This window comes from Nipponia nippon, unplaced genomic scaffold, assembly GCF_047370975.1.
Source record: "Nipponia nippon isolate SJK-2023a ecotype South Korea unplaced genomic scaffold, ASM4737097v1 scaffold_5, whole genome shotgun sequence".
NCBI classification, from domain to species: domain Eukaryota; kingdom Metazoa; phylum Chordata; class Aves; order Pelecaniformes; family Threskiornithidae; genus Nipponia; species Nipponia nippon.
Genome location: NW_028262369.1, coordinates 41,798,980 through 41,825,947, shown reverse-complemented (window position 1 = coordinate 41,825,947; position 26,968 = coordinate 41,798,980). Strand labels below are relative to the sequence as shown.

The window sequence follows — 26,968 nt, the reverse complement described above, 5'->3', positions numbered from 1 at the left end:
AGTTGTGGATAAAAGGCAGAGTTTCAGAATGGGTATGTACTTTAAAGGAAGAAAAAAGTAGTGCTGCACAGGCATAAACTGCTTAAGTTAAGAACCATTGTGTTATTCTGAACAAGATGGGAGAGCAGCAAGAATTTCATGCATATTAGTATTCTTCCTACTCCGGTTAAAAACAAACAAACAAACAAACAAACCAACCACAACTAAGAACCCCCCTCCCCCAAAACACATAAATCTCAGTCTTTTGGTTGCAGTTCAACAGCCTTATGCAATCTCCAAGACCAACCACAAGTGCTCTTAGTTCTCTACCTAATTTGACACCTATGTTTTAATCACCATAAAAAAAATCCTATGTCAAATCCATGTTTTTTCAGTTGTCTTTATTACTGTTGGCCCATATCCAGTTCTTACACTAACAAAGTAGTACTCATGTTAAATTTAAAAAGCATGTTCTGTATTAGCTTTCCATATTGCAGAAATTCCTGCTCTTGCCACAACCTGTAGACTTATATTAATGCTAAACCCAGCACTTTGAAGATCCAAAAATATCAGATTCAGTTGTGAGTAGGTGTAAGATGACACAGTGTTTTGCAGCTTTTATTAATGAAGATAAATGGTCATAAGATGGTGATGAATACTCTTAGTAGTAAGTGGTGTAAATCGGCTTTTTAGTGCAGTGCTGGATTGTGCTCTGAGTGCAGGTCATAGGCCACTTCGGGTCTTCAGTGGGATTTTTTTCTTATGATGGTTCCACAGAGAATCTCCTGACCATCAAGGCTGTTGTCGGTACAGGGTCACTCACAGCTGTGCTAGACCTGTAGTGACTGGGCATACAGAAAGCCAGGGTAATAAGTTAGTGTGTGGCATGTCTGGCAAATAGAACTTTTAAGGCCTCTTATTCTTCCAGCATTTTTTAGTATTTTTGCTCTGCACTAAGAATCTACTGCCCAGCCTTTGGGCCGTCAGATCACTACAATCAGGTAGAGTTCCTGCTCATGAGGACTAGCAAATTAATTTTCTTGAGTTCCTCCAACCTGATGTTCCATCTATTAAATGGATTCCTTACAGAATGCATTATTTTTTGCAATAAATTTGAATGTAATTATAATATAATTATAATATATAACCATCCTTATGGAGAAGTATTCATTTACTATAACCCATTAATTTAAAGACTTTCAAGCTTAGCATGATGTTATCCACGGTATAAAAGACAGACTATTTGTTAACATCTTATCACCCTTTCACAAAAGAATAGCATCCTTGTAGCAACTGTAATTATAAACAGTAATATAAATATCCTTAATACATCTTTTAATTAGGTTTAACAAGTGAAAATACTTCGGAGAGTCAACTCAAGGTCTAAGGACCATCTGGCAGTGATTCACCACCCTGGAGTGATTCACAAAGCACTGACTGAGAACTTCTGCAGCAACTCAAGAAAATACATTATACTATCTGCTACAGCTGCATACTCATGCTATTCTTTGTACTACCGATACATAACCACACCTTTGCATGTCTGCTTTAAAAGGGTTAAACCACATCTACATCCACAGTGTAAGATATTAATTAGCTACTTGAATCTAGGTCACTGTGTATAGTTTTGAACATTAATTCAAACGAAGTAATGCAAGTGGGAATAAAGAGAGAACAGAAGTGAAAAACAGCATAGGAAAAGGGAAAAAAGGAAAACACAAACACATCTCAAGTCAGAAAAAGTAGCTGAGGAAGAACGTATATCTCATAACTAGGTAGTCCACAGGATTTAGCTGTGGAGCCAGTTACTTTCAGCTTCACATCTAAGTTAACAGAAAGACAAGTTTCCTCTTTAATTAAGGAATCTCTTAGTTTTACATTTCCAACGCTCTCTCCGCCCATGTGAAAGTAAAACAGTCAGGAGCGTGTGGCTTCCAGTAATAGTAACAGAAATGGGTGTTTTTATCATATAGTCTATAAACGTGTGGCCTGCACATCCAAATATCTAAATTATGGAATAATATTTTAGAAAATCATTCAGTCTGCATTAAACTAATACATAGATATAACTTTACTGTATCAGTTCCTCACACGCCATGTAATAATGCAGCATGATGAATAGCATCTCCAAAGGCATTCAATGGATATTTGAGCTGTTTCATTATATAAAGCCATATGATGATCCAAAGAAAGACCTGTCCTGGACTTTTTGAAACCTTTGTGACACATTTCAGAACTCCATTTGGACATCATGCCCGAAACAGAGCCCAGAAAGCTGTGTACAGTTAGGTCAGAGATGAGCATAGGCTGTGAGGCTTCCTGATGGCTAAACACGATATGATATGACAGATGTGAGAGCAAAGGAGCTGTAAATTGTAGGGGATAAGGTGTTCTGTAAAACTAAGTATTTAACTATAGGTAGTGCAATCTAAAGGCACATACACAAGCAGACCTTCAGGCCTACTGCAAAGCATTGTGAGATTGGGCATGGTGTAAACTGCTGTATAAGCCCTGGCACATGTACAGTAGGATTACATATCAAGCACACATGGAGGGTGAATCCAAGGCCTTGCCACTTCTCACGACAGTCCCGATAATAGGGCAGATACAAGTAGCTCCTGATGAGTGCGGTGCTGAAACAAATGTTAGTGTTACTGGTACACTGTGGGAGTGATCTGAGCAGGCAGAATTAACACACTATGGATGGAAAAATAATTCTTGACTTCCTGCTTTTAAATGTCTGTGTTCTGCTGAATTTGACACTCTGTAAGAATATTACCCACTACCAGTCACCCCTCATCAATATGTTAACAAGAAGAGGTTTTTTTTCCTGTTAATAGTACCACCAGCAATGGAAGCAGCAATATTCAGAGATCACGTCCAACAGCAACAGCAAAATTGATGGTTCTTTGCTTAGAAGATACCTGTTCAGCTAAGTAGGAGTTTGGCTAGCAGCATTCTCATTATCAGCAGAAAGCAATTACTGATTAACTGGGGATGGCAGTGAAAATGATGGAGCAGGAAACCAAAATCAAAACTTTCCAAAAAGAAATGCGTTAACCAGCTAGCACTAACTGTCATCCACTTCCACATGTCCTGAAGCTACCAAAAGGTCTCAGGGTACAGCAGTCACAATCTTCCAAGAAAGGAAGTTTAGGCCACAGACACACCTACATACTATGCAAATGTCTCTTCAGTTAATTCAGAGCAATCCTTAAATTCTTAGCATTGGAAATAGACTAGTGCAAGTGGTGCGTACTAGTTACTGTCACAACTGTTTAGTATTTCAAAGCATCCTCATGTCTGAGTTTCATGCCAAAAATGTAATGTAATACAATACTTAATAAAGCATTAATACTAAAAAATGCTAAAGATCATGTAGTATCCTTAACTTCTACTGCGTTCACCCATGTTTGAAAACATACATACATCAAACATATATACGTGTTGAAAGAGTATACTTATTAGCAGTACATTGAGTATATAATTATAGCAAATTAAATAGAGAACGCTGAGAATTAACTTTATGAGACAAAAGTTACTATTATAGTAACTACTGCTATGAGTTAGCTACATCAAAAGACTTTAAAATGTGAAGTTCAAGCACATAAAACCTTAGAGTCTTATGTAGTACTTATGTTGCCAGTGATTTTGATAATTTCTGGGTGAAATTCAGTTTTTTAGCTATACTGAAGAAGGGTGAAGTGAAGGATAGAGAAACTGAGAGTCCTCTTTAAGACATAATAGTGAACTGGCTGAAGAGCTGCAAATAGGGCTGACAAAACCATGCAGAATTTTACTGCAATCAGGTAGAAAATGTCCTTTCAGTTTCTACAAGAGTTCTTTTTCCCCTGAGATTTCAATATTAAAAAAGTATCCATTTTTTCAAAAGTGAAGACCAGATGACAATTGAAATAAGTTTGGAAATGCATCCACGGTTACAATTACTTCCTCAAGCCACTCTTCCCTTCTGTGGTCCAGAATTCCTAACCAGACTACTATTCCATTTTTGTATAATACCACTAGAGCCCTATGACTGTGATGCCTGATAGGACATACTATGCAGTTGGGAAGACAGAAAAATAGGACATAATGTATTTAGGAGTACTAATCTCACCAGGCAGTTGGCAGTATTTCCAAATCAAACTACATTTTGACCACCACCATCTCCTCCTCCTCCATCTTCCAGGATCTGGAAGTATAGTCCATGAACGGCTGTGTCCAACAAAGGGACTCTTCAGTTCTTACATTTATTAACATCACGGTAACAAACTGCAGATTACTTTTGTTGTACAGCCTCAGCCCATACATTAATGGGCACTCCATGAAAACTTGAGTATACTCTTCTTGTTCTTCATTTTGCTGACTTCTTCTTGAGTCTCACACATGAATTATTTTATTCCAGGCTGAACGGTGTGCTTCTTGTTGAACAAAACAGTATTTTTTTAGTTGTTTACAGTATAAATAAAATTAGGAAAAAAACCCCAAAATTAACTTCTACCCATATTAAAAAAAAAAAAAAAATTGTTCAAAAAAGTTTCTTTGCAAAGGTTTCTCATAAACTGTAACCCCAGTCCCCACTTTTTGCATTCAGCTGCCTCATCTCAGAATTAATCTATTAAAAAAATAAGATAAAAGTGATTATTTCAATGCAACATTAATACAGGTAGTTTAAGCAACACCAATTTAATAATTTCACTGAGGTCATACAGGATTATAGAATCCAAAATGCATACAGTTAGAGAGTTAAATATTAAAAGTTAATTTACTTGTCAAAATCTCATAAAAGTCTATGTAGCATGAAAACAATTTAAAACAGATCTCGTTAGTCTAACAGAAACTGTGTTAAATTGTTTTTCTTTTATACCAAATGAATGTGATGAGCTGTTACTGTACAGTTAAAAACCACAAATAATGCTTACAATAAAATGCCTGTTCTTTTTCAAAACTTCTACAACATAATAACCTTCATTATAATACTGTTGAACAGTAGGCTATTAAATTACATTTGATCATTTTTTCAGAAGAGGACCATGAAAAATCAAGACAAATGGTACAACCCAGAAAATATTCTCATTTATTCCAAAAATGACAAAACAAAATTTCAAGAAAAAGAAGAATGTTGGCAGTGTTCCGAATCCTTCCTCTGCTTTGTTCTGCTGTGCATCAGACACTGTCTTTTAAACAATCTCTCCAACTCTGAACAGCTTCCTCCTTTTGCCTTCCTGAAAGACTGGAAGACAGGGTCATACAGATCATCCAGTAGGCCCAGACTAACGTTAAACTGCAGCTTTCCCCTCTCCATCGTTTTTGCTGTGCTACAGCACGCAGCCACACAAGACACCAGAACTCCCTCTCTTTCCTGCCTCCTCCCTTTGAAACACTCCACAGGTGAGGAAACATCCTCCTTGTCCCTCTTTGGTGTCCTCATAGAAGTCCTTCTCCCTTTCCTCTCATATCCTGCCCTTAACCATCACCATATCTCTAGCCTTCCTGAAGGATTCACTAGCCACCAAGCAGCAGGTTGCTCTCCGGACGATCAGTCTGAAGTTAAAATTGAAACACTGAAGCAGGGGCTGAAACACAGAGAGGTTCTGCCTTCCGAGAGATTCTCTACCAAAGAGCAATGCTGCAGCTCTCCCTCTCAACAAATATTTAAGTGCTTTATAATTTGAACTCTGGCAGCAGACATAGAAACACCCACCCCTTGCAATTAAATGGGGCCTTTTATGTTAAATGAGATCAGGGAGAAGGATAAGAAGCAACGTGACACTCAACAGCAACATTCAGTTTAGAACAATTACTTCATCACTGATAAAAAGTATGTGCTAAAATTTGGAAGAAAGGTTTAATTACCTGACTGAAGGCTTCTTATCTCAGCTACTAAACTAATAAACATTTACTTTTTGACTATTATAACTTTCAAACTTCTCTAGTCAATCTTCCAGCACAGGCAGAACAAAACTTTCTAAAAACACAAGCACAAAATCTCCAAACCTTTCATGTTTTTAAGGAATTTTTGTGCAAAGGTCAGCTTTGAAACTATGACAGAAATAATCAGATGAACACCTGTCTACTCCTACTAACACATATAACTTATTATTAACTAGCTTTTATTTGCTTTTAATTTTTTTGCAGAGAATGTTTTCTCCAATTTGATAAACCCAAAGTACAAAATTCTATCAGCTTTTTGGGAATACAGCAGAATTTAAAGTCTGTTCTGTTAGATTCCCACAAAGGTACCGACTTTTTATTTCAAGGAAGGCAAAAAATCCCTATGTATGTCTGTTTTAAAGAACCTGTTGTGCCAATGTATCCAATCACAGTGTAGGCTCCCTACCCTAGAACAAACAATAATTTATAGCATTAATACTTCTGATTTCTACTTTTAACTGCTGTTTATAAAGATGTAGAAACCGTCTAAAGCCAAAGTTATGCAAAAGTAAAACTGCAATTACTCATGGTGTGGAAATTAAATTACCCTATATTTACTCTGATCCAGCTGATAACATAATCTGGTGCTTAAATTTAACTGAATGATGCCTGGAGGCCTTGGGAAAAGCTCTGGTGTAACCTAACTGTACCAACCGCACCAATATGGCCCTCGGAGGACCGGGATGAGACCTGGAGCAGCACTAGCCAGACAGCCATTACAAAACAAAACCCCTTCTTTAACAGCTGTCACAGTAAGTCTGATTATAGGCTTTACAAATTACAAAATTATCTGGAAAACGTGGTGCTCCCACCCAGCTTCAGCAACTGGAATAACTGCTAGAAAATGTAGCCTGTTAAAAACACATAAAGCTGATGGCTAGAACTTAAAGCTGTAGGACAGATGCAGCTGGATTTTTTCAGCTACAGGCTCTGTATTTTTTCTTTTGTATTGTATTTTATATAAAGCTGTTCTGAGCCACTTAAAACAATCTACCATTTCATATCATTCTTTTTATTCTTTTTTCTTATCATGTTTCAGTGCCTGAGTCCATCTAGATTCTGTCCTACTGCTGGTATTCTTATCTAGACTTCTCCATCACTGGCTTTCATTCTTAGAGTACAGCCTCACAATTATCTTTAACCAACAGTATCACAACATAAATCTGAGGCCTATGAATCTTTCATACTCTGTGAGAACAAAGGCATTCAAAGCAAACTCTGGCAACTAAGTCTAAGCACTATGCAGTTTTCCTAAGTCCCTAATTATTACTTTTCAATTATCGTTTCATCATTTTTATCCTCACTGCAACTAATTGTCCTAGAAGAATGCTGTGTACAAGTCAAATGCCATTAAAAAAATCCATGTAACAAAATACTTCAGTTAAAATAACCACAGTTACAGTGAAAGATTGCCCAGGCATAATTATTTTCAGTTTTCACATTAAGTTTGTTTGTATATTAACAAAATATGCAAGGAGACAGATACGAACGCAAGCAATTACAGAATCATTAGATACAACACATAAATAAATGCCTAACATACACCTGGTTTCATATCCTAGCATTTCCCATTCTTTAGGGGATAAATAGATTCTTGAACTTTGCAATAAAACAGATAAACAGATTCCTGAACTTTTTAATACTCATTAGCTCACGAAATCTACTCATTAGCTTCAATTATCACTTTAAAACATCCAACTGTCAAATAGGTATTCCTTTCCTCTTCCCCTCCATGGGAATATATTACCGAAACATTTTCCAAACATCTAAAGAAATTATTACGATTTTGACCTGCGGGAACGCAGGCTTCAGCCATTAAAACAGAGGCAAGGGAGTGAGGCCGTACAGAAGCAGGCGGGCTTTCTCAGAAGGAAGCACCGGAGAACCGGCTCGCCCAGCCTCGCCTCAGCGGGAGCCCGGACCGCGGGAGGTGGCGAACTGGCGCCACCCTCTGCTAGGAAGCGGGAAACGTTAATTTTTCAGCTGTGGTAAAAACGTGCATTATTCTTACCCGACCTATCGTCCCCAACTTTCCGCTGAGATGTTTACCGCCAGCCAGCCCACAATGCTAGCCTCTAGGTTACCATACACTCAAGTGAGATCCTGTTTAACGTGTCGTCCACGATGTTTAAAGCAATCATTCGCATCCACACAATTTATATACCAACTTATTTCAAAATTCTACTCCAAACTCTCCTTAGGCGTAATATTACAAAACATCTCGACAACAGTTAACCTACTAACGCCCTCTAATGACTGCTCTCACTAAGACAATATTACCTCATTATTTTGCCACTCTTCAGGGTGTTATGCAAGCAGCCGTGAGCCTTACTTTTGCATTTGGAACCGATTTTTCATTGCATATTATTAGAGCAGATACCACTCTCCAGGTCTAGGCTGTATGTAGGGCCCTTATAGACAATGGCCATAAGAACAAGTACAAAGAAATTTAAAAACAGCTCCTAAACGTACCCCACAAAGGAACAGATTGTTCATTTTGTAGAAACCTTTCCCTTGAGACGTCACTTGCAAGAAATAAATCTTTCTTTCAGCTTTCCTTAATTTTTATACTTGATTGTGACTCTAAAAAACACTTTAAAAAGAGACTTCCACTATCATCATTTAACCCCACTTTAGAGCATCATGCTTTAAAATAACTGTACTTACAAGTCTGTGAGTCCTAAGTGACTGCAAATATCTTTCCTTCTTTAGAACTGATCAGATGTCATCATCTTACATTTCTCATCACTACACAAAATTAGGCTCCAGTTTATTTGACAAAGTCAGACTTAGAGCTCAGAAACACAGGACTCCATGTTTGTTAGAAAATTTAATACGAGGAACTTACCTCTATTAGTACTTGGAGCCTAGGTCATCCAACTTAAGACCTTTGCTAGGCCGCAGCACAAGTCTTTTCTTTTGTGGCCAGCTTTCCTTCTCATCGTAGAAAGGCACCATAGGGAGAATAGTGTCTCCATCTGCAGTTGTACCGAGATATTGGCGTGGCACACACGTGGACACAGAGAAGGGAAGTGCTCCTGGGTCTCACAAATTACATAAGCGTGCATGACTTGAGGTAAACAACTATTTGTCAAATACAGTCAATGACACCAAACTTCATTTGTAGTAGTACTCTGGGATTATTATACAGGGTGAACACAGAGAGATAAAGATTTCCGAAGGAAACGGATTCAAGGAGGCATTACATGATGAGGCAAACACATCACGGGCAACAGGACTGTGCAAGTGCCTACAGAAACTCAAGATACTGCAACGGCACAGGTGTCTAATAGTGCCACCTGAATAAACACGAGGAACACAGTTTTCTTTCTATACTGCTCTCAGGTTCATTTTCCTACCACCACAACTGCTGGCAAGTTTGCATGCTAATTCTGCTTTGGAATTTGACCCTGTGAGAAATAGTGGTTACTGGAACAAGTTAACAAGAAAGTTGCGCCTTGTTCAGGATTGTGCGTGCTGCTCATGCTCTGAAATCGACATTCCCTTTCCCCATTTTAAATGGGCATTGCTCCACTTGGACAGCTGCACTTTTATGCAAAACTCAGAACTAGGAAGCCTCTGCTTTAATTTAGTAAGCACCTTCTGTGAAACGCCAAATGCACGGGTAAGTCTCACAGACTGCGAACCACGCTCAGGGTTGAGCTCTCCTTCACGCCGCTACATTAAAACGACAGGTGTACAAACTCCGGGGTTTGCACAACAAACCAAATGCTCACAGGCGAACCCATTGTCCTTCTTACTCTTTACAGGCACATTTGAAAAAAACGTTTTCTGTCAATCAGGGCAGGTTTCACCTCTTTTCCTGACAGGGGTGGAGCTCACCTGTAAGGAACCGCTCGTTACTGCGGGCGGTGCTGCGCCCACCGCTGGTGCCGAACAACTCCTCGCCCGCTTTTATGAGACTTCTCCTCATAACCCGGCTCGTTAGGCTCCAGCAGGGTTGCGTTTTGCCAGTCGTTGCTGCTGAATTACGAGGCCCTGCGCTACCCTGCGGCTGGAGGAGAGGATACACCGGCTGTGGCTACAAAGGGATGTTCGCTCAGGAAGGTAACCCAAATAACCTTTTAAAAGTGAACTAATACGCAGTAGCCGCAGTAAATGCCAGATGCAGTTAAAGACCAGTTTGAGCACACGGTTATGATTAATTGTATCTCCACCAACCTGATCATCACCCACTTGCGCTGAGGCGCACGCCAGCCCTGCAGCGCAGCTTCCCGCCCTCCGCCCCGCCGAGGGAGGCGGCGGCCAGCGAGCTGACCCGGATCCCACGGCTGCCGGGCCCGGCGGGCGAGGAGCGTGGGCACACGCAGGCCTCGCCTCCCCGGGCGGGCGCGTAGGCTCACAGCACACACACGCCCGTCCGCCTCAGAAGAAGCCGTCCTGGCCCAGGCAGCCTGCGCCCCCTCCGCCGGCAAGCGGACCCGCGCTCCGCTCCTGTCAGCGAGGCGTTTCCCTCAGCGGCCCCTCACCTTTCCCGCCGCCGGGCGGGCGTTCAGCCCGACGCCGAGCCGACGGGGCTCCGGGCGCGGCCCCGGGGGAGCCCCTCAGGCCGCCGGGCAGCCCGCTTGGCCCCGCCCCAGCCGGCAGCCTCCTGGAAAGGGGAAGCTGTCTCTCTAGGGTGACCTACAATAACACGGAAACAGGGGCAGATCTCAACTTTCCTGACTGAAGATGTTTCCCAAATTGCTATCTGTGGTCTTAAAAGGAGCTTTCAGCAGAAGCCTGCCCGGTCACCGCTAACACTTCATCCATTTACTCCTCGATTGAGCTGCTTGAGGTGCCATGAGGTTTCAGAGTTGGCAGCTCTGAGGTTACCAACTTCCCCCCCGGCATTTCCTTAACAATTTTTCAACAGGATATTTCATTAAAAGTATTATACAAGAGAATAATAGAAATTACTTTCTTAAAGGAAATGCTGGAAGAGAGGATTAGATAAATCCTAATTTTATAAAGCATGCAATGAATTCGGGTAGTTGCAAAACACATTCTATCACTGTCACCTGTGCTGTGAGACTTGGATTTTACAAAGCAGAGCTGGAAAGCGAAATCCCTTCTCTATAGCGACAGAAATTTTGCACAGAAAGTTAATAACTGTGTATCACTTGGGCAGCTGTTAATCAGTACACCTTAGGACTGTTCTCTTGCAGAATTTGCAATACCCCGATTTAAAATTACATAAAAAATTTACAGCAGAAGGGACCTGCAGAGCTTTTCTAGCCCAATCCCACTCAAACCCAGCTGAGAGAGCTGACACTGACACAAACATAAGAATCTGTGTATAGGGCTGAAGTGTACGTGTTTTTTTAATGAGTTGATCATTGATGTTAGCATTTCTTGTTAGTAATGTTTGACCTGAGGAGTTCATGATCTCTCCCAGTGTGTGTGAAATTGTCAACACCTGAACAAGCATAATCATTTCTAATGTGTGTGTTTGTTTTTTTTCTCCAAACAACCACTGGAAAAGGTTAACCATCTGAATTACAGAATTTTATTTTGTGCATTTCAGAAATAAATGAATAATGACATTTTCTAAAATCAGTTGTTGCTGTGCTAGACAAACACATGTAAAACATCTTTCCATTTTACATTACAACATGCAGTGCAAGAATGATACATTATTTTACTTGAATGCTCAAGTTAATCATCTTTGAATAAACCAAGAGCAATTAACTGTACGAACACTGGTAACAGTCAATTATTTCAATTGGGAGGAAGGGGAAAAAAAGAAAAAAAAAGATGTCTCAATACCATATAGATCAAGAAACACCAACTGGAACACAGTGGATTCACAGTTCTTACTAAGTTCTTTAGTTTATTTCTAAAACATATTTGTTTATTTCTAAAGTGTATTTTACTGATTATAACTTTGCAATGCTGGAAGTTTTTGAGTGTATAATACAAATGATACTAATGAATGAAAACACAGTTCAGGATCACTCAACGTAAGTCTGCTATTTTTAGGGGATAATGACTTTTAGTATAGAGTTTATCTAGATGAATACCAATTCATGTAAGTGTTAGATTTAACATTGCTTTCTTCCCTCTTCATTTTTAAACTGTCTGGCACAACAAAGTCTTGAGTATCTTTGTGATTAAAAAAAAAACAAACAAAAAACAACCAAAAAAACCCCCCAAAAAACCACCACCAACCCCCCCAACAGTTATAATCTCAACTCTTACTTTTGTTGCTACTTAACAGCAAAGTCAACCAATATGATACATACTTTTTTCCTATTGAAAACATTTATCTGTCACTAAAACTATGCTCAACTGATCAGTGCAGAAGCAACATTATAAATGGGCATGTTTAGAAGTTCCATAACATATGTATTTTTGTGTACACAGTGGTGATTTAGCTTTAATTTTACTATTAAATTAGAAAAAAAACCCTAGCAGTGACAAATATGCAGTCTCTATCAGCAGTGCAGTTTGCAAAACAGTGGAAAGTCATCTGTAATAACATAGGAAGGTTTTGATGAACAATTTTCCACATTTTTTTTTTCCCAACACTGAAAGAGCGTTATTGCCAACGTATATAATTTGACACCTTGTGGAAATCTGCTTCAACAGTCATAGCTCTTAAGCTACACTTCCAATTTTAAAATGTTTTCATCAAGTAAGAACGATTTATTCTGCCATATTGTTCCTGCTTTCTAAACCACAGGAGCTATAAAACATACCTTGAAATCATAAGCAAGAAAATTATCTAGGAAAACACTAAGAAGCTAGTGATACAGTAGGACATAAACTTCAATACCATTATCAAGAAGTTTGGAAAGTTCAGTACATTATGAAAAATACTTTATACGCCTCTTGCACATTAAAAACAGCAATCTGTGGCTGACATTTCAGTAACATTTTCGAACAAATGACATCTCTCATGCATTGTGTCAGAAAACAAAAATTTCAACCCATGTGCAGCAGCTCAAAAGTTGAGGTACAATATAGACCTTTCCTAGTCATAGCTTCCAAGTACTGAACACTTCCGCAAGGGAGTATCAAATACTTATTAACCTTTCAAATAAATGGTGTGAATATAGCCACTTCTTAGGATTCATCTATCTTCAGCCTATTAACTTGCCCTTAAGTGTATCTATCTGTAACACATCTCCCTGAACAAGACAGCACACTTGCACCGTACTTTAGACAGGATACAGAAACTTTAAAATACGGATATAATAAAATCTTGACCTACATGTTATTAGTGCATTATAATTACCTCCTGTGTGTATTTTTTTTCAGCATATGTTGTCTAACATTAAGAAATGCAATACCAGTTTTGCTTTCCCCTCCTGTGATGTGGGAAGTGTTGTCAGCCTCACTCTCTGTCTGTTTATTGCACTAAGATGGAAAAATCGCATAAATAGAGTTGAGAATTACCAACTGCACTTCTGCCAACCACCCTTCAGTTTGGGAACACTGAACTGAACTCAATAAGGGTACGCAGGCATCCAAATATGAAAGAACATGCGTTTTGCATCATGTTCACTGGATGCTGTTCCCAAAGAACAACACATAGAGGTAGCATGCTTATTCTTATCAGTGTAATTTCAAAAGGCCTAGAAACCTCATCTTCTCTTCTCTGGTGGTAGGCTAATATCTCTTCCCGCTGATGTTAGGCGTTTTCACCTGCTTCAATAAAGCTAGGATTTTCCTAAGAATAAAGGGCTGAGGTGACCATACCTTTTCAATAATTGATTTAATTAAGCAGTCAAGCACATTGACTTCTGTATCTTTGGCCTCCCCTAACATATAGGCTGTGCATTGTATGCATGTGTTTCTTATGAATTCTTATGAATTCCTCATGGTGAAAAACAGATTTAAATGAAGAAATGTTTGCTGCGTGGCCCACAGCATTTAAATAAATTTAAAAATGGATTAGCATAGGATATTATCTCATTATTGCTTGAGTTAACTCCCAAAGTAGTTTAAAGTTTTTGAAAATTTTATATATAACTTCAACGGTTGGTTTATTACAGTATTCATAAACTTTATTTCTGTGGTTGCTTAATGGAGTGTTCAACTGAACACATACAGAAGAATTCCCTGTAATACAGTTCAACAGAGAGACAACGTATTATGCCTTCATTAAAGTATGGTGCTACAGCACAAAGCATACCAAGCTGGGAAAGCTATAGGTTAGTCTACTCTCCTTTAAGCATGCATTTGCAAAACATTCCTTTACTCTTAAAGAGACAAAGAAAAAAAAAAAAACCACATAAGAGCTCTGCTACTTATTTTTAGCTCTGGAAAGAGCCACCTCACTGTTACATTAATATTTTGATTTGAAAAGTCTAAAAAAACTGAAGCTACTTAAAATTAAGTTGTGCATATTCTTGAAATTGCTCCTTACTAAAAGTTTCTGCATGAAGTGTGTACTGCAGTTTTATTTTATTGTCATGGCCCGATTTTCAAAAAACAGCCTAAGCCCCGCACAGTTATAGGGCATAGAAGCTGCTGACATTCAGCATCTTTGAAAGTCAGGACACAGCCTAAGTGGTTGTGGAGAACAGGATATTTCCCTTGCAGTTTAAGCTAAGTGTTCATTTATGCCCAATAATAAGACCACAGAAGTTTCATCAAATCAATCAAAATAAACTTTTACAAGTCATAAAGGATTTCAAGGATAACACCAATGGACCAGGCCTGAGTTTCACAGCTAAAAGGGCAATACTGTCCATTTTCATTGGTCAGTTCTGGAAGCCCTTTCCAGGATGATCTAATAAAAAAAAAAAAAAAAGTATTGTTGTTAGATTATACACTGAAATTAAAAGAACATTTTCATTTTAAAACGTTTTAGAAGATTATCTCAGTAGGAAACTGAAAACCATGACTAAAGGTCTGTTGTCCTACAGGCACAGTATGTTCTTTAATAACTGAGATCTAATTCACTTTTTTTTTTGCCTGCAGCTGGGAATTGTAGTTTTTTGTAGGGGTGCCTCTCCTTCAAAGCAGACTCTCCGCTGCTAATAATATCTAAACTTACACTCCTGGCATGTTGCTCCTGTTTCTCATTCAGGTAGTTTTGCAGTTGGAAGAATACGAATGATCTTTGAGGTAACTGCGCTTTTCAAACTGCACTTGAAACTGGATTATGGTGCTAAAAGTAATAAGAGCTGGAAGATACCATGATTACATGAGCCTTTTTTTCCCTCCATAGGAATAAAAACCCCACAAACTAACGTACTTACAGAAATACTCATAAGTTGAGCCTGTTGCTACATGAATAATTCTGTACACAAATGAAATACCAAAATGGAGTATAAGTACACTACTTAAGTAGTAAGACAGAAAAAACAATGCATGTTACCAAACTGCAAGTTATTTGGTAATACTATCAAACAAGACACTCAGACAAGACACTATGTAAGGCAAAAAGCTGCTTAACAAATCCCTTTTCTTCCTCATGTGGTCAGACAAACCCTCCTGTCATGACCAGTCCTACTGAGTTACTCTTACGGCTAGAAATAAATGCGTATTTGAAGTTCTGCAGAACACATTATATGGAAGAGATATCAAGGGCAAGATCTTTGTTTTGTTTGTTTTCATTTGTCTCAAATCCTTAAGAATTAAAAAGATAACAGACAGAAAAAGGGGAAAAATAGTGTGGCTTTGGTGGTTTGCTTTTTAAGAGGGAGAACTCAAAATGCAAAAGAACATTTAAGGGCCATAAGCCAGTTCCTCTGCATTCTTAGAATATCAAGGTTATTAAGATTCTGAAACACCGTCATACTAATTTCCTCGTTTATAACACAAGAAGTCCTAACAATATTTTGCATCAGCTTATCTGCCACAATTTTTATCTGTCACTACTAGCTCTATTTTGTTTTGCAGGTTGTTTTGAAATATTCTGATTTTTTTTTAAAAAACAACTCACCAACATTTTTTTCCGAAATTCATTTTTTGTATGAAATTAGGTCCTAATTTTTACATAAGGTTTCTCTCACCTAGTCTTCACATGGGTAAGTATTAGTAGTTCTGCAATCTATAAAGAGCACTAGATCTCAGCTGTACTTCAAACCTGACTTGAGATCTGCAATAGCACATATAGTAGTGAATGTCATATGTAGAAAACAGATGCTGTTTATATTACAGATCTGTACTTTTACATGCAATTGGAGAGTGGATACCACTAGCTTGAATGAATATTTTGAATCTGTGTTAGTTGGTGTCTTACCTTTCAAGGTGAACATAGTGGCGAGAAAGAACATTCTTAATCATAACTACTGTTTTTGCATATATCTCTGGACCAATCAACTTTGAGAAGTACAATTTGGCACGAAGAAAATATCCAATTGGCCACAGCCATTCCTAAGCAAAGAATTAAAAGAGATAATTATTATTACTGTCAGATTGAAAAGGTGATGGCACTTTTTTTAAAATTGAAGAAACTGGCTCTTACAGGTCCTTGGTGATAATTAAAACCTCTGGCTACATTATAGTTGTCATTGTCAAGAGCGTTATCATATACTCCACAGTAAACCATATCACTGCAAGAAAAAAAAAAATAAATTATGCAAACAAAGCCTTACCAAAAATGATACATAAAAATGCAAAGCAGAAATGAACCAAAAATTCGTTACGGCATTTACATTTAGTGATGGTTATGTTAGGGAGGTCTCCACCAGGTTCTGTGTTAGAGATGACAATGGAATTCCAAGTACAGTTTAAACTAGTAGGAAAATGGTTAAAGTCTTGGAATGACATGAATTCATAATTTTGCCCTTATGTTTTTACTGAAACTGTAGTGCTGTGCACTGTATCATATATAAGTATGTATCAAGCTGCAAATTCAACATCTTTTATGATACCAAATTTGACTTGCTTACTGCGTGGCATCCAAAACCACCTGGTGATTGTCTACATAAATAAAGTCAATTGCATGGACTTTTAGAATACCAAAATAATTGTTCGGGAAGTATTTATTGCAGCCTTATTTCACAGAGGTATATGAGGATTTTAACAAAAGAAATACTACCCCCACATGTCAAATAATTCCTACTGTCATGTTTTGTAATTAACACTTATTCTCATCACTACTATACTTACTCTGGGTCTAAGGTTTTCATGCCTAATGGACCAAGCAGTTTTTCCTCTGCTATCTGCAGAGCCTTCCAAGCTCTCTCCGGTGTGAACAACTCAGGGGCCTAATAAAATAATAAAGATTTAATGAGTAAACTGTGTATGTACACACACATAAGACTGTGTATACAAATGTAGAAGAACACAAAAAGCCTAAGTTTTGTGTTACTGAATCAACTTCTGGAACCTACAAGTCAGAGTGAGCAAGGTGACAGAAACTATCCAGTGCCTTTTTTTGTTTATAATTTTAGTTTTAGTTTATATATACTTGCCAAGTATTATTACTGAAGCTCCTGACAAACCCGATAAAGACAATAACCAACCCATGCTTTTTCAGCTAATTTGACAGGAAAAGCAGCCTCCCAGACCTAACCTTAGAAGACATTCTGAATACAATGAACACTGCAAATTTATCCTAGCTATGCACTGGACAGCAGTTTCATTTAGGTAAGTCCTGTCAAGGATGTATTTTTAGGAGACACTCCAAGATGGACCAATATTAAAAGCATAGAAAAGAAAAGCTTTCAAAAAGTTACTCTAAGTAACGTATGTTCCTGATATAATGCCATGCAGATGAACTTTACAATGCAAACTTAGTTCAATAACAAAGAAAATTAAGTGCAGTTGCTTCTCCCCACCCCGCCTCACTTACCACAACCATTGCTATTGTAAAATTTGGCCTGAGCTGGTAATCACACCATGGACTTGAAGCTCCATAGCTGTCCTTATAAATTCCACGTTTGTGAATGAGATTTGGATGTTTCTCATTAGGATCTGCTGGGTTCTCGGAGACAAAGAACAGCCTTTCAAAGTGTCCTTGAATTTTTCTGTTCCACTCGTCGTATGTGATAGTCTCCTCCTTTCCTGCAAGATGTTACATACAGGTTTTATTTTCTGACAACAGCCACAGTGGTAACATCAGAAGTGTGCTTATGTCCATTTTTACTTATTTTGCTTATTGAAGTTTTAGATACTCCTAACACAATAAAGGCCATAGTAGCATTGCAAAAGTTATTATCTAGAAGTTGAATTATACTGCAGATCAACTCCAACGCATGCACAACTTTTTTTTTTTTTTTACACAGTATTTTCTAAATCACAGTTAGCTGGGAGCAAACAGTATGATCTATAGTAGATATTTAATTGAGTAAGTTTAAAATTTGTAATTAACATTTCAGCATGGTAACATGTCAACTCTTTCATAGTACTTGGTATACATACTCTTGCTATTTTGGAGACTTCAAAGAGAGTGTCAAAACATTAGGATAAGTGTCACTTTTAAAAGCTTTCTCTTCCTGAATTCCTGACACTTAACATAACAGGAGCAGACCTAGGATCACCTCTCTCCAGCTGGTGATTCCCCATGCTTAGGCCAATTCTACAGTTCACAGGAGCAGCTCACTGAAACTTCAAGTGAGACTAGAAAAACATCAGGGTTTAGTCAGCAGAATTGTCCTAGCGATATCTTCCTGACCGAGATACACATACATCTTAAATAAGCAATGCTTTTATGGAAGAACCAAAAATAGTAAAGAATTGTATGTTAGTTTTATATTAGGTGAGTACAGGAGTATTACCTGTTTTTCTTTAACTACCTGGAATATAGCAAAAAGGACAAGACTACTAAAACTGAAACACAGTATTGCCAGAAGAATAAAAAGCCTAGAAACTAACACTAAGCTTATTCTTAAGAAACAAGGCATAAATTGTAAACAGGAATTAAGGCTGCTTTTAAAATAGATTCAGCAGTAGATGAATGAAATTTAAACACAGTTACGTGAGATTAACAACAGAAGGGAGTATACACACATCAAATTGAATCTAAAAAAGTTGCTTATGATTCTGGAACAAAAAAGATAAGACAAGTCCTATAAATATTATTTCTACATCTATGGATTATAATATTGCTGTGTACTGAAGTCTAGGTTGTCTTACTCTAGCCATAGTTTTTAAGAAATCCTGAAATGGCAGGTAAGTTCACCACCAAGGAATCTGTACTTTCTAGGACAGACAGGAAAAGAAACCACCCCCCCCCACACCCCTTCAATCTATTTTAGAAAATGTGAAGGTAAGAACCATTAAATTAATTGCTTTCCAATATTATCCTTTACTGAAGAGTAAAAAGGCTTTACAGGGCATATATATTCACTTGGGCTAGGTAAGCTCAAAGTAAAGTAACTTTGTAACCAGAGCAGTATCCCTCTGAAATGTAAGGGACATCTAAGGATATTTACGTAAACATTCACAAAAAAGTGGTTTTCCGTGCTGTGAATAGTGAAGAAAAAAAAGTAGTAGTATCTTGTGTCATTTTACTTAACATTCTTGTAATGAATGATGCGTATCATCATAATACATAATAATCCTATCACTTATATCCATTTTGAGAAATGGTATTTAGGCCTCAAAATTCCTTTGTAATCCACACCTTAATACATGAAATAAAATATTTGAAATATTGACAAGACGATATCAACTCAATAAATTCTTGTAGTAACAAAAGACTTTAATTATACAAGATACTTTCCCAAGTTTTTTCCCTTTTCCCTCTAAACCTTCTTGAGTAATCTGATAATCATCCCTGATGTTATATGGCCAGTATTTCATCATTTTAGTTATTTTTATACTCCAGTAATACAATTATAAGATGTGCCTGTTTTTACCATGTCTTTTTACAGTGACTCCACGGAATGGAAACACATTTTTCCCAGATAAATCCAGCAACCAGCGAACAGTCGACTTGCAAAGGCCAACAATTTCCACAGCGGAGCCATCTCTAAAATAATGATTAAAAAAAGCCCAAGAATTACTTTAAGAAGGCTACTAAAGTTCAATAAGTAACTGAAAAAAAAAAAAGGAAAATCTATCTTCTTTAGACACGTTATTTTTCCCTATTCTCCTACTATTCCCCCATTTCTCCTATATGAGCATCCCAAAGCTCTACACCATTACAGTGTTTTGTGAATAACAGCTCCATCATCATCACTACTGTCGTGATTTTCTAAACTTTAGTCATACCCCTCTCACCCATATTCTCTTGAAAATTAAGAGTCCTTGGACATTCCAATGTCTCCTTGCAAGGTAGCTACTCCATCCCTTTGAGTTTTAGCTGCCCTTCTCTGTACCATCCTTTATTATGTCCTTCATTAGACCAGCACTACACAGAACACTCAAGATACACGTGCATCTTGCAGGTGCAAGGTTTCACAAAGAGGCAGAATGATGCCCTCCGTCTTGTTCTAAACACCTTTACTGATGACACCCATTACTGTTATTTTTATTATAGCTTTTTTGGCTGCTGCTGTACATTAAGATATGATTTCAGAAAGCTACCAATGACTCAGATTTCCTTCCTGTGTTGTAGCTCAGTTCTGACAGGATTGTGTAGGTGTGGTTTAGACCATTTTTCCCCCCTAGATGTGCACTTTACCTATGCTGAAGCTTATCTGCCACTTTTAGGCATGCTCAGTTTTATAGGGTAGTTTTGAGTTTCATGAAGGGCCAAGAATAAGAGAAAACATTAGCAAACTGTGTCAATTTATTTGGATCAGTAGGATTCCACCTGATGAAGAAACAGCAGAGGAAAGGGTGGAAAACGGGTGAGGTTTTCTATCAGCTAACAGTCAGGGAATGAGCTTGATTGTGAAGTGGCTAACAGGTACTTTTTTTCTGTACAATAGACTAATTTAAAGTGGTATTATCATGCCCAGCTAATTTGTACAGATTTAAGATAACATCAGAGGATCAAGTTGTTTGGGGCTGATCCTTTTTTCATGATCTTAATCACCAGTATAAAGTTAAAACTGTGTTCAATACAGAGGTTCTCATCTGCACATGCACTTTGATAATTTAAGTAGTATTTCTGTCATAATAGATTACTCAAGTCAAACGTGAAGCATTAAAATAAGCCCTAAATGCAACTTCTTAGGCTTGCTTCTTTTTTCAGGTGATATTCAGATAATCATCATATGCATAAATTTCTTATTATATTATATTGAGCTTTACTGCCTGCTTGATGTAAAATTTTTCTCTAACATCGCCGATTTAGCCTCTTTAGGGCAGCTACCTCAACCTCTCTTGGTTCCCAATTAAAATACCTGACTTGTCAAGCAAGATAATGTTTTCCTTCAGTTCTCACCCACAGATGGCAATCTATTTGAAACTGATGCTGTACTAAACTCAAGCAAGGATACCTCCAGCAGTTTGCGAGCACATAGTAAAGAGCTTATTTTTAAAATGTTTAATCTCAACTTTAAAAACTTAGATGTTGTAGGTATTTTTGAATTCTAAATAAGAAGTATTCAAACAACACAATTATCAGTAGGTATCTCCTATAATAAGTCCAAATAACAAAGTACGTACTGCTAGTACTACAAGTATACAGTTTTTCCTAAGTTACATTTTACTACTTGAATTGAAAAGCTGATTCTATATGGAGCTAAGACCATGCCAGAAGCTGAGGGCTTCACCTGCTAAAACCACACCTTTTTTCTTCAAATAAGCAAAGAAAAAAATTGCCATTAACATTTTAGTACACAGAAACATTTAGAACATTTGAGAGATCACCTCTCAGATGTGTTAATGGAAGGCATAGTAGTTCTGCAGAAGAATTTCAGTTAAAAAATAATTAAAAAAATCTCCCCCCCAAAGCCTGGATTTTGTACCTTGGAGTAGCAGGAATTCCTCTGTTGCGAGCTCTGTCGCTCTCTCCCATTTTATCCATCCAAGTGCCACAATTGAAGCGGTTCCCTCCAAAGACAAAGCCAGTTTCATGGTCAACACCTGCAGTTACATTAAAACCTGCCAAACAAGAATTGCACGTGTGAAGTCTTTATTTTAAACAAAGCCACACCCCAACTGCCCCCTCCTGCCCCAGCCCAAACCTCCTATATAAAAAAACCCCTCCAAACGAGATCTGAGGTGGGTTTCTGAAGGCAACTGTACTTTCTAAATGAACTTTTATTTAAACATAACATGTACCACAACATATAAACAGTTGCTGATAATAAACAATTACGCACTTCTTAAACATGAAATGTATTTAAAGTAATATAGTTTTAGTTGCATTAAACAATTTTTTCAAAAATAAACTGAATAGCTAGAGGAAAAGAAATATAAAATATAATCATCATCTTTTGAATTGCATAGCAAGCGTTCTATATATTACCTTCATCTCTCATGTTTTGATCTATCTGCGGACCAGCGTTCCTTTCTCGGAAATTTATGCCTTCCATGTGTCGTTGCATTGCTTCCTGTATTACTTCATAAAGTGGCTGATCCTACATTGATTGCATGTTTGGATGATATGTGAAAGGCAAGATGAAAAGCAAGTAGAAAGGCTCTATCTATCTAATGTGCAAATAGTAGCAATTCTTAGCCTCTAGTTTATGACACTTCAAAAGAAAAGCATCTAACATTTTCAGTAGCATGTTTGTTAATGGCAATAATTGTATACAATTTTTAATATAAACATTTTTTCAAGACAAAAAGCAAAGAAAATTTAGAAGCTTATGGATTTTTTCCTCCTCCATCCCCAACCCCCTGCACCTGTCTGATCATGTGATGCAGATGTAGTGAGAAGTGCCTGAAATACGGAATTCTTGTGCTATAATCAAATTTCACCATAAACAACAGATAGTGACAGGTTCTTGTAGCTAGAAAAATTTACATCCTTTTGTTAAAAATTTATAGTTGTGTTAAATACTGAAATCAGAAGTGATCCTTACCATAGTGCCTGCAGGCTGAGGAGAAGAGTCATCTCTTGGGTACATCCTAGAAACAGGACACCTGAGAATGTCTAATCCATTTGGAACAATTTTACAGTAGTCCTGGATACACTGAAGCCACCACCATACAGCATCACGACAGTTGTATCTGGCATGTGTCCCCTGGCCAAGCAGATTGGGAATAAGACCATGTCTTAAAGTCCCACCAAATGCTAAAATGATGTTTCTAGAACAAAAGAAAAACAGAGTCTTGACTACATTACTTTCAAGGCCATTAGTGGACCAAGTATTAAGTACAAAGCATACAAGTTTACCTTAATAGCAAGGTAAGTCAAGGAGACAAACAGGATCTTAAAGACAGATGCCAGAAGTTTGCTGTTGAAAGCTACAAATTACTTCACTTAGCATGAACTTCTTTTACAATAAAAAGTCATCTATTCCCTACAAATTCCCCAACATGAATACATTTAAATCAGTTTGTACAAAGCATACAACATCTGCTAATATGGAAAAGCTAGTTTGCTTTTTCATAGGTAGCGATATAAAGCCTAAATCCAAATCCCACTGAGGTCACAGGGAAGGTTTTTATTGACACTTTTTATGATTAACCTGGTATCCATTCTGATGGTGGGATGGAATGGGGACAGAGGGCAGGAGTAGATGGAATTTCCTATTAAAATACAGAGAGGTGACAGCAACTGAGGTTATGAGAAGTTTCATTTGAGAACCGCTGTGCATACTTTGCGGAAAACATGGATTCCGACTAGCTTTAAAAGGGAATACAAACATACTAGTAGACTGCAGACCTTACTGCATGAGAAAGGTAATAGTTGGCCAAGCGTACAACAGCATAAATACATGCTAATTTAAAACAACTAATTTTTACATTTGTAACGTGGTGAGCTCCACCCGAATTAAAAGATTAATGGAAATATCAAATCAATAGATCTGGCTTGTATCTGGCTCATTTGTGAGGTTAGACATTTACAAACAGATACCAGGTTGTAACAATTCACAATAAGCTGCTTTTAGTATTAGACGACAAATACTAGCAGTTAAAAAAAAAATCAATCATGATAGACATGCAATCATACCTTTCTGATTAAAATAATATTCTCTTGCTACTTCAAATTTTTAAATAAATAATTTTAAAATTATTGCTCAGCATCAATGATGCAAGTACATGTGAAACACAATCACTTTGGTTTGAGGACAAGTAGTAGTGTTACAGGGGTTAAAACTACTTTATCTATACAGAACATCAGCACCAAGAAAGCAAAAGAGAATCATTTAAGTAGTATTTTTAATTCCACTTAGAGAGAACTCCCAAATCCATCTAGGGCCATTAAAGTTTTATACTGCACATCAACTGTTTCTCACAGCTTGTGTGTCATCTCAGGTTTTGAGAGCGTGCTTTTTTCCTAACTACCTGCAAAACCAGTAAGAACAAAGTATAAGTCAGTCTTACCTTGCTTCTAGATAGCGCCCAGTAACTAACATTAGACCTCTCAGTGCAATAAAGGTATCCCTTCCCCAGGAGCGAAAAATTCCAGAAGAAAAGTGAGGTAAACCTAAAGAGAAATGTCATTGTTCATCTCATTTACTGACACGGCAGAAACCTCCAAGCGCACATGTATGTATAAAATAACCACAAGTAAAAATATATTCACATTTGTAATTTTTTCTTAGATTAAGATATTTAAAGTAAACAATCTTCTAGACCAAGTTCTTGATAAAATGAAATAAAACCTCATTTTAGAACAATTATCTTCTAGAATTTCAAGATCACGGAACAGTCCCATTTAAACTTTAATTAAATCACTTTGAAACTTAACCAAGTGCCATCCTTTAATTAAAAGAAGCAGAAAGAAAACTAACAAACAAAGCCAGAACTATGACAAAATTTATAATGTTTTGTTGGCAAGAGTTTATGTATGACAGCTGTGCCATCTCAGCAGCATAAAGGGGATAAGACTGAAGAGCTATGAACTTCTTCAGCCCAAAATTGTTCTCAGCCACTGTAGAAGGAATCCTGCTTCTCTTTTCCAGCAGCTTCTAGAACTACATCTTACTGTAGACATTATAACATGTAACTGTAAGGATGATTCTGACTGATAAAGCATAATAATTACAACAGTAAGGTCCATCCTTGTCTTTTCTTCCATTTATTAACTTTTTCAACCTAAGAAGCAAAAAATTCCATATGGTAAAGTTTCAAAACAGCAGTCTCTTGTGCATGCTTGATAGAACAACATTTTAACTTCTATCACTTACTTTTCCAAAGTATTTGCTAACACTTAAATATGGCCTCCACACTTTTATAATATATGGCAACAGCACTTGAGAATGACATCCATGTACAAGTTAATAATCTCACAGACACAACTACCAGTGAGTATGTGAAGGAAATATTTAAAACCAAACCCTTTAGTGTAATTAATCTTTATGACCAATTTAAGGGAACACTGTGCCTCTGTGCTTCTAGGTAACACTAAAGCAGGCAAATGGAATGTTACTAAAAACCAAGAAACTAAAAGCAATAAAATTCCATGAGGGAAAGACAGACAGCAAAAAGAAGAAAATAAACACCCCGGTGAGACAGATGCCATAGAATCTGTAGATGTTAAAAGTTTCTATGGTTTCAGAAAAGGAACGGGCCAACTCAGAACAAAACCAAATTCATTCTAAGCCACTAAAGACAGAAGATAATACTTTTGACATAGGAAAGGGGCCAATTCAAAGACTGCCAGATACTGGCAGAACATTCGGAGGTATAAACGCTATTTGCTGACTGCTTTTATGCTCTTTCCTTTCGGAGACAGTTTCAGATCAGGCGTTCTGGCCTGCTAATGGTTCTTTCTATTTCTGAGAAGTTGTAAACAATAGATTCACCCTTGTATTCCATTACAATTCAGTTCTTAAATTCAGGTTTAAAATAGATCAACTAAAACCTATTATGCTAAGTATATTTATCTCAAGCAAGTCTTCTGGAAAGAAAGAGAATATACTTGTGGATCTCCATATATGATAAAAGTGGATACAGCTAAAAAGGTCTCTAAATAAAGTGTTTATAAGCTCCCTCCCACCCCCAAGAGCAGTAACAAAATAGTTGTCCCCAAGAAGTACTGCTAGACAAAACTCCCATATTTTTAATATGGGCAAATCTTGATCTTAAACACAAGATACAACACAGGGGAAAAGCGAGGAAAACTGCTGCCTACGTTTTATACATGATTGCTGACATATGGATCCCAAGCACAATGGAGACAATTCTAATACAGTTACTAAAAACAGTTTAACTATTTTGGAAGATTTTTTTTTTTTTTTTTTAAACATTGCCCTCACTTACCAGCTGCCAAAGAAACACAACACTGTTCTTTCTCATTTGTAATCTCATTCAGCCTATAGGGAACATCATGTAAGGAAGGAGACAGATCCGGCAGACAAGAATATTTTCCTATCCCACACATCTGGACTGAACCCAAGGAAAGGTGTTTAACAAATGTTGATCCATTCTGCACAAAGCTGTAATTCAACATAATTAAATTAAAATAACTTTGCATTAAGCAATATCAGTCTATAAAATGTACCCTTTTTCTTTTACAGAAGATTATTGTAAGTATTATGCATAATGAATATAATAAACTAACAATGAGTTAATACTAGTATCTTGCATTAACTAATTTTTTACATAAACTTTAATTTGTAAATCACTTTTTTTCCCCCAAAATGGGTGCCCAGTGTTAACCTTAAATTTTAGTTTATTAATGCCAATGGGAGTGTTTATGTTAAATACTTCTAGGGAAAAGGGTAAAAAAAGGCAATTGGTTTGGTTTACTTGATGCCTACATACAGACTTAAGATCTCAAAAATACGATAAAAGATATTTACTATGAACAAAAGTTTGTCAAACCTAGTCAGTATTTTTAGAGACTGCCTCATTTTTATATATATATTCATTTATATATAAAATTGTAAATCAATAAATCAGTTAACACATTGTCTAAAATAATCCAACCTGCATTCCTGACTAGTTCATCTCCAAGCATTTTTTTATAAAATATGCTGTTTTCCACATGATTTCACAACCATAGCACATTCTATGCCCATTTTAACATAACATGTATTTTTACAAAATAATACTGATTTGTTCAGAATGATCATAGCTAGAATAAAGCCTCCATTAAATCAATCTCTCTTCTCTTTCCAAGAAACAAAGGGAGAAGCAG

The 26,968-nt window shown here is 37.2% G+C and overlaps 2 protein-coding genes across 11 annotated transcripts in view; both read right to left on the bottom strand.

Annotated features, from left to right (window-relative positions):
* LOC148052155 (uncharacterized) overlaps positions 1-10,551 on the bottom strand; it is an 84,575-nt gene extending 74,024 nt beyond the window's left edge. Inside the window, exons 1-3 of one of the 5 annotated variants that reach the window (XM_087734184.1) lie at positions 10,404-10,551; positions 9,757-9,928; positions 8,762-8,957 (exon numbers count right to left, since the gene is read on the bottom strand). The gene's annotated coding sequence lies outside the window, so the exon portion shown is untranslated. Of the gene's footprint in view, positions 1-8,761; positions 8,958-9,756; positions 9,929-10,095; positions 10,350-10,403 lie in introns of those variants that run through there. The other 4 variants (XM_087734185.1, XM_087734187.1, XM_087734186.1 and 1 more) reach the window with 4 other exon arrangements.
* An 848-nt stretch (positions 10,552-11,399) lies between these two features.
* The window catches only part of AGL (amylo-alpha-1,6-glucosidase and 4-alpha-glucanotransferase), a 38,230-nt gene continuing 22,661 nt past the window's right edge, over positions 11,400-26,968 (bottom strand). For 5 of the 6 annotated variants that reach the window (XM_087734176.1, XM_087734179.1, XM_087734175.1 and 2 more), the window contains 11 exons: positions 26,089-26,264; positions 24,208-24,310; positions 22,740-22,965; positions 22,181-22,292; positions 21,678-21,813; positions 19,677-19,789; positions 17,669-17,880; positions 16,984-17,081; positions 16,337-16,424; positions 16,112-16,245; positions 11,400-14,653 (listed from right to left, as the gene is read on the bottom strand). In XM_087734176.1, coding sequence (XP_087590302.1) covers positions 14,536-14,653; positions 16,112-16,245; positions 16,337-16,424; positions 16,984-17,081; positions 17,669-17,880; positions 19,677-19,789; positions 21,678-21,813; positions 22,181-22,292; positions 22,740-22,965; positions 24,208-24,310; positions 26,089-26,264 — 1,516 coding nt within the window. In that variant the 3' untranslated portion in view covers positions 11,400-14,535. Of the gene's footprint in view, positions 14,654-16,111; positions 16,246-16,336; positions 16,425-16,983; positions 17,082-17,668; positions 17,881-18,237; positions 18,436-19,676; positions 19,790-21,677; positions 21,814-22,180; positions 22,293-22,739; positions 22,966-24,207; positions 24,311-26,088; positions 26,265-26,968 lie in introns of those variants that run through there. The other variant, XR_015699200.1, reaches the window with a different exon arrangement.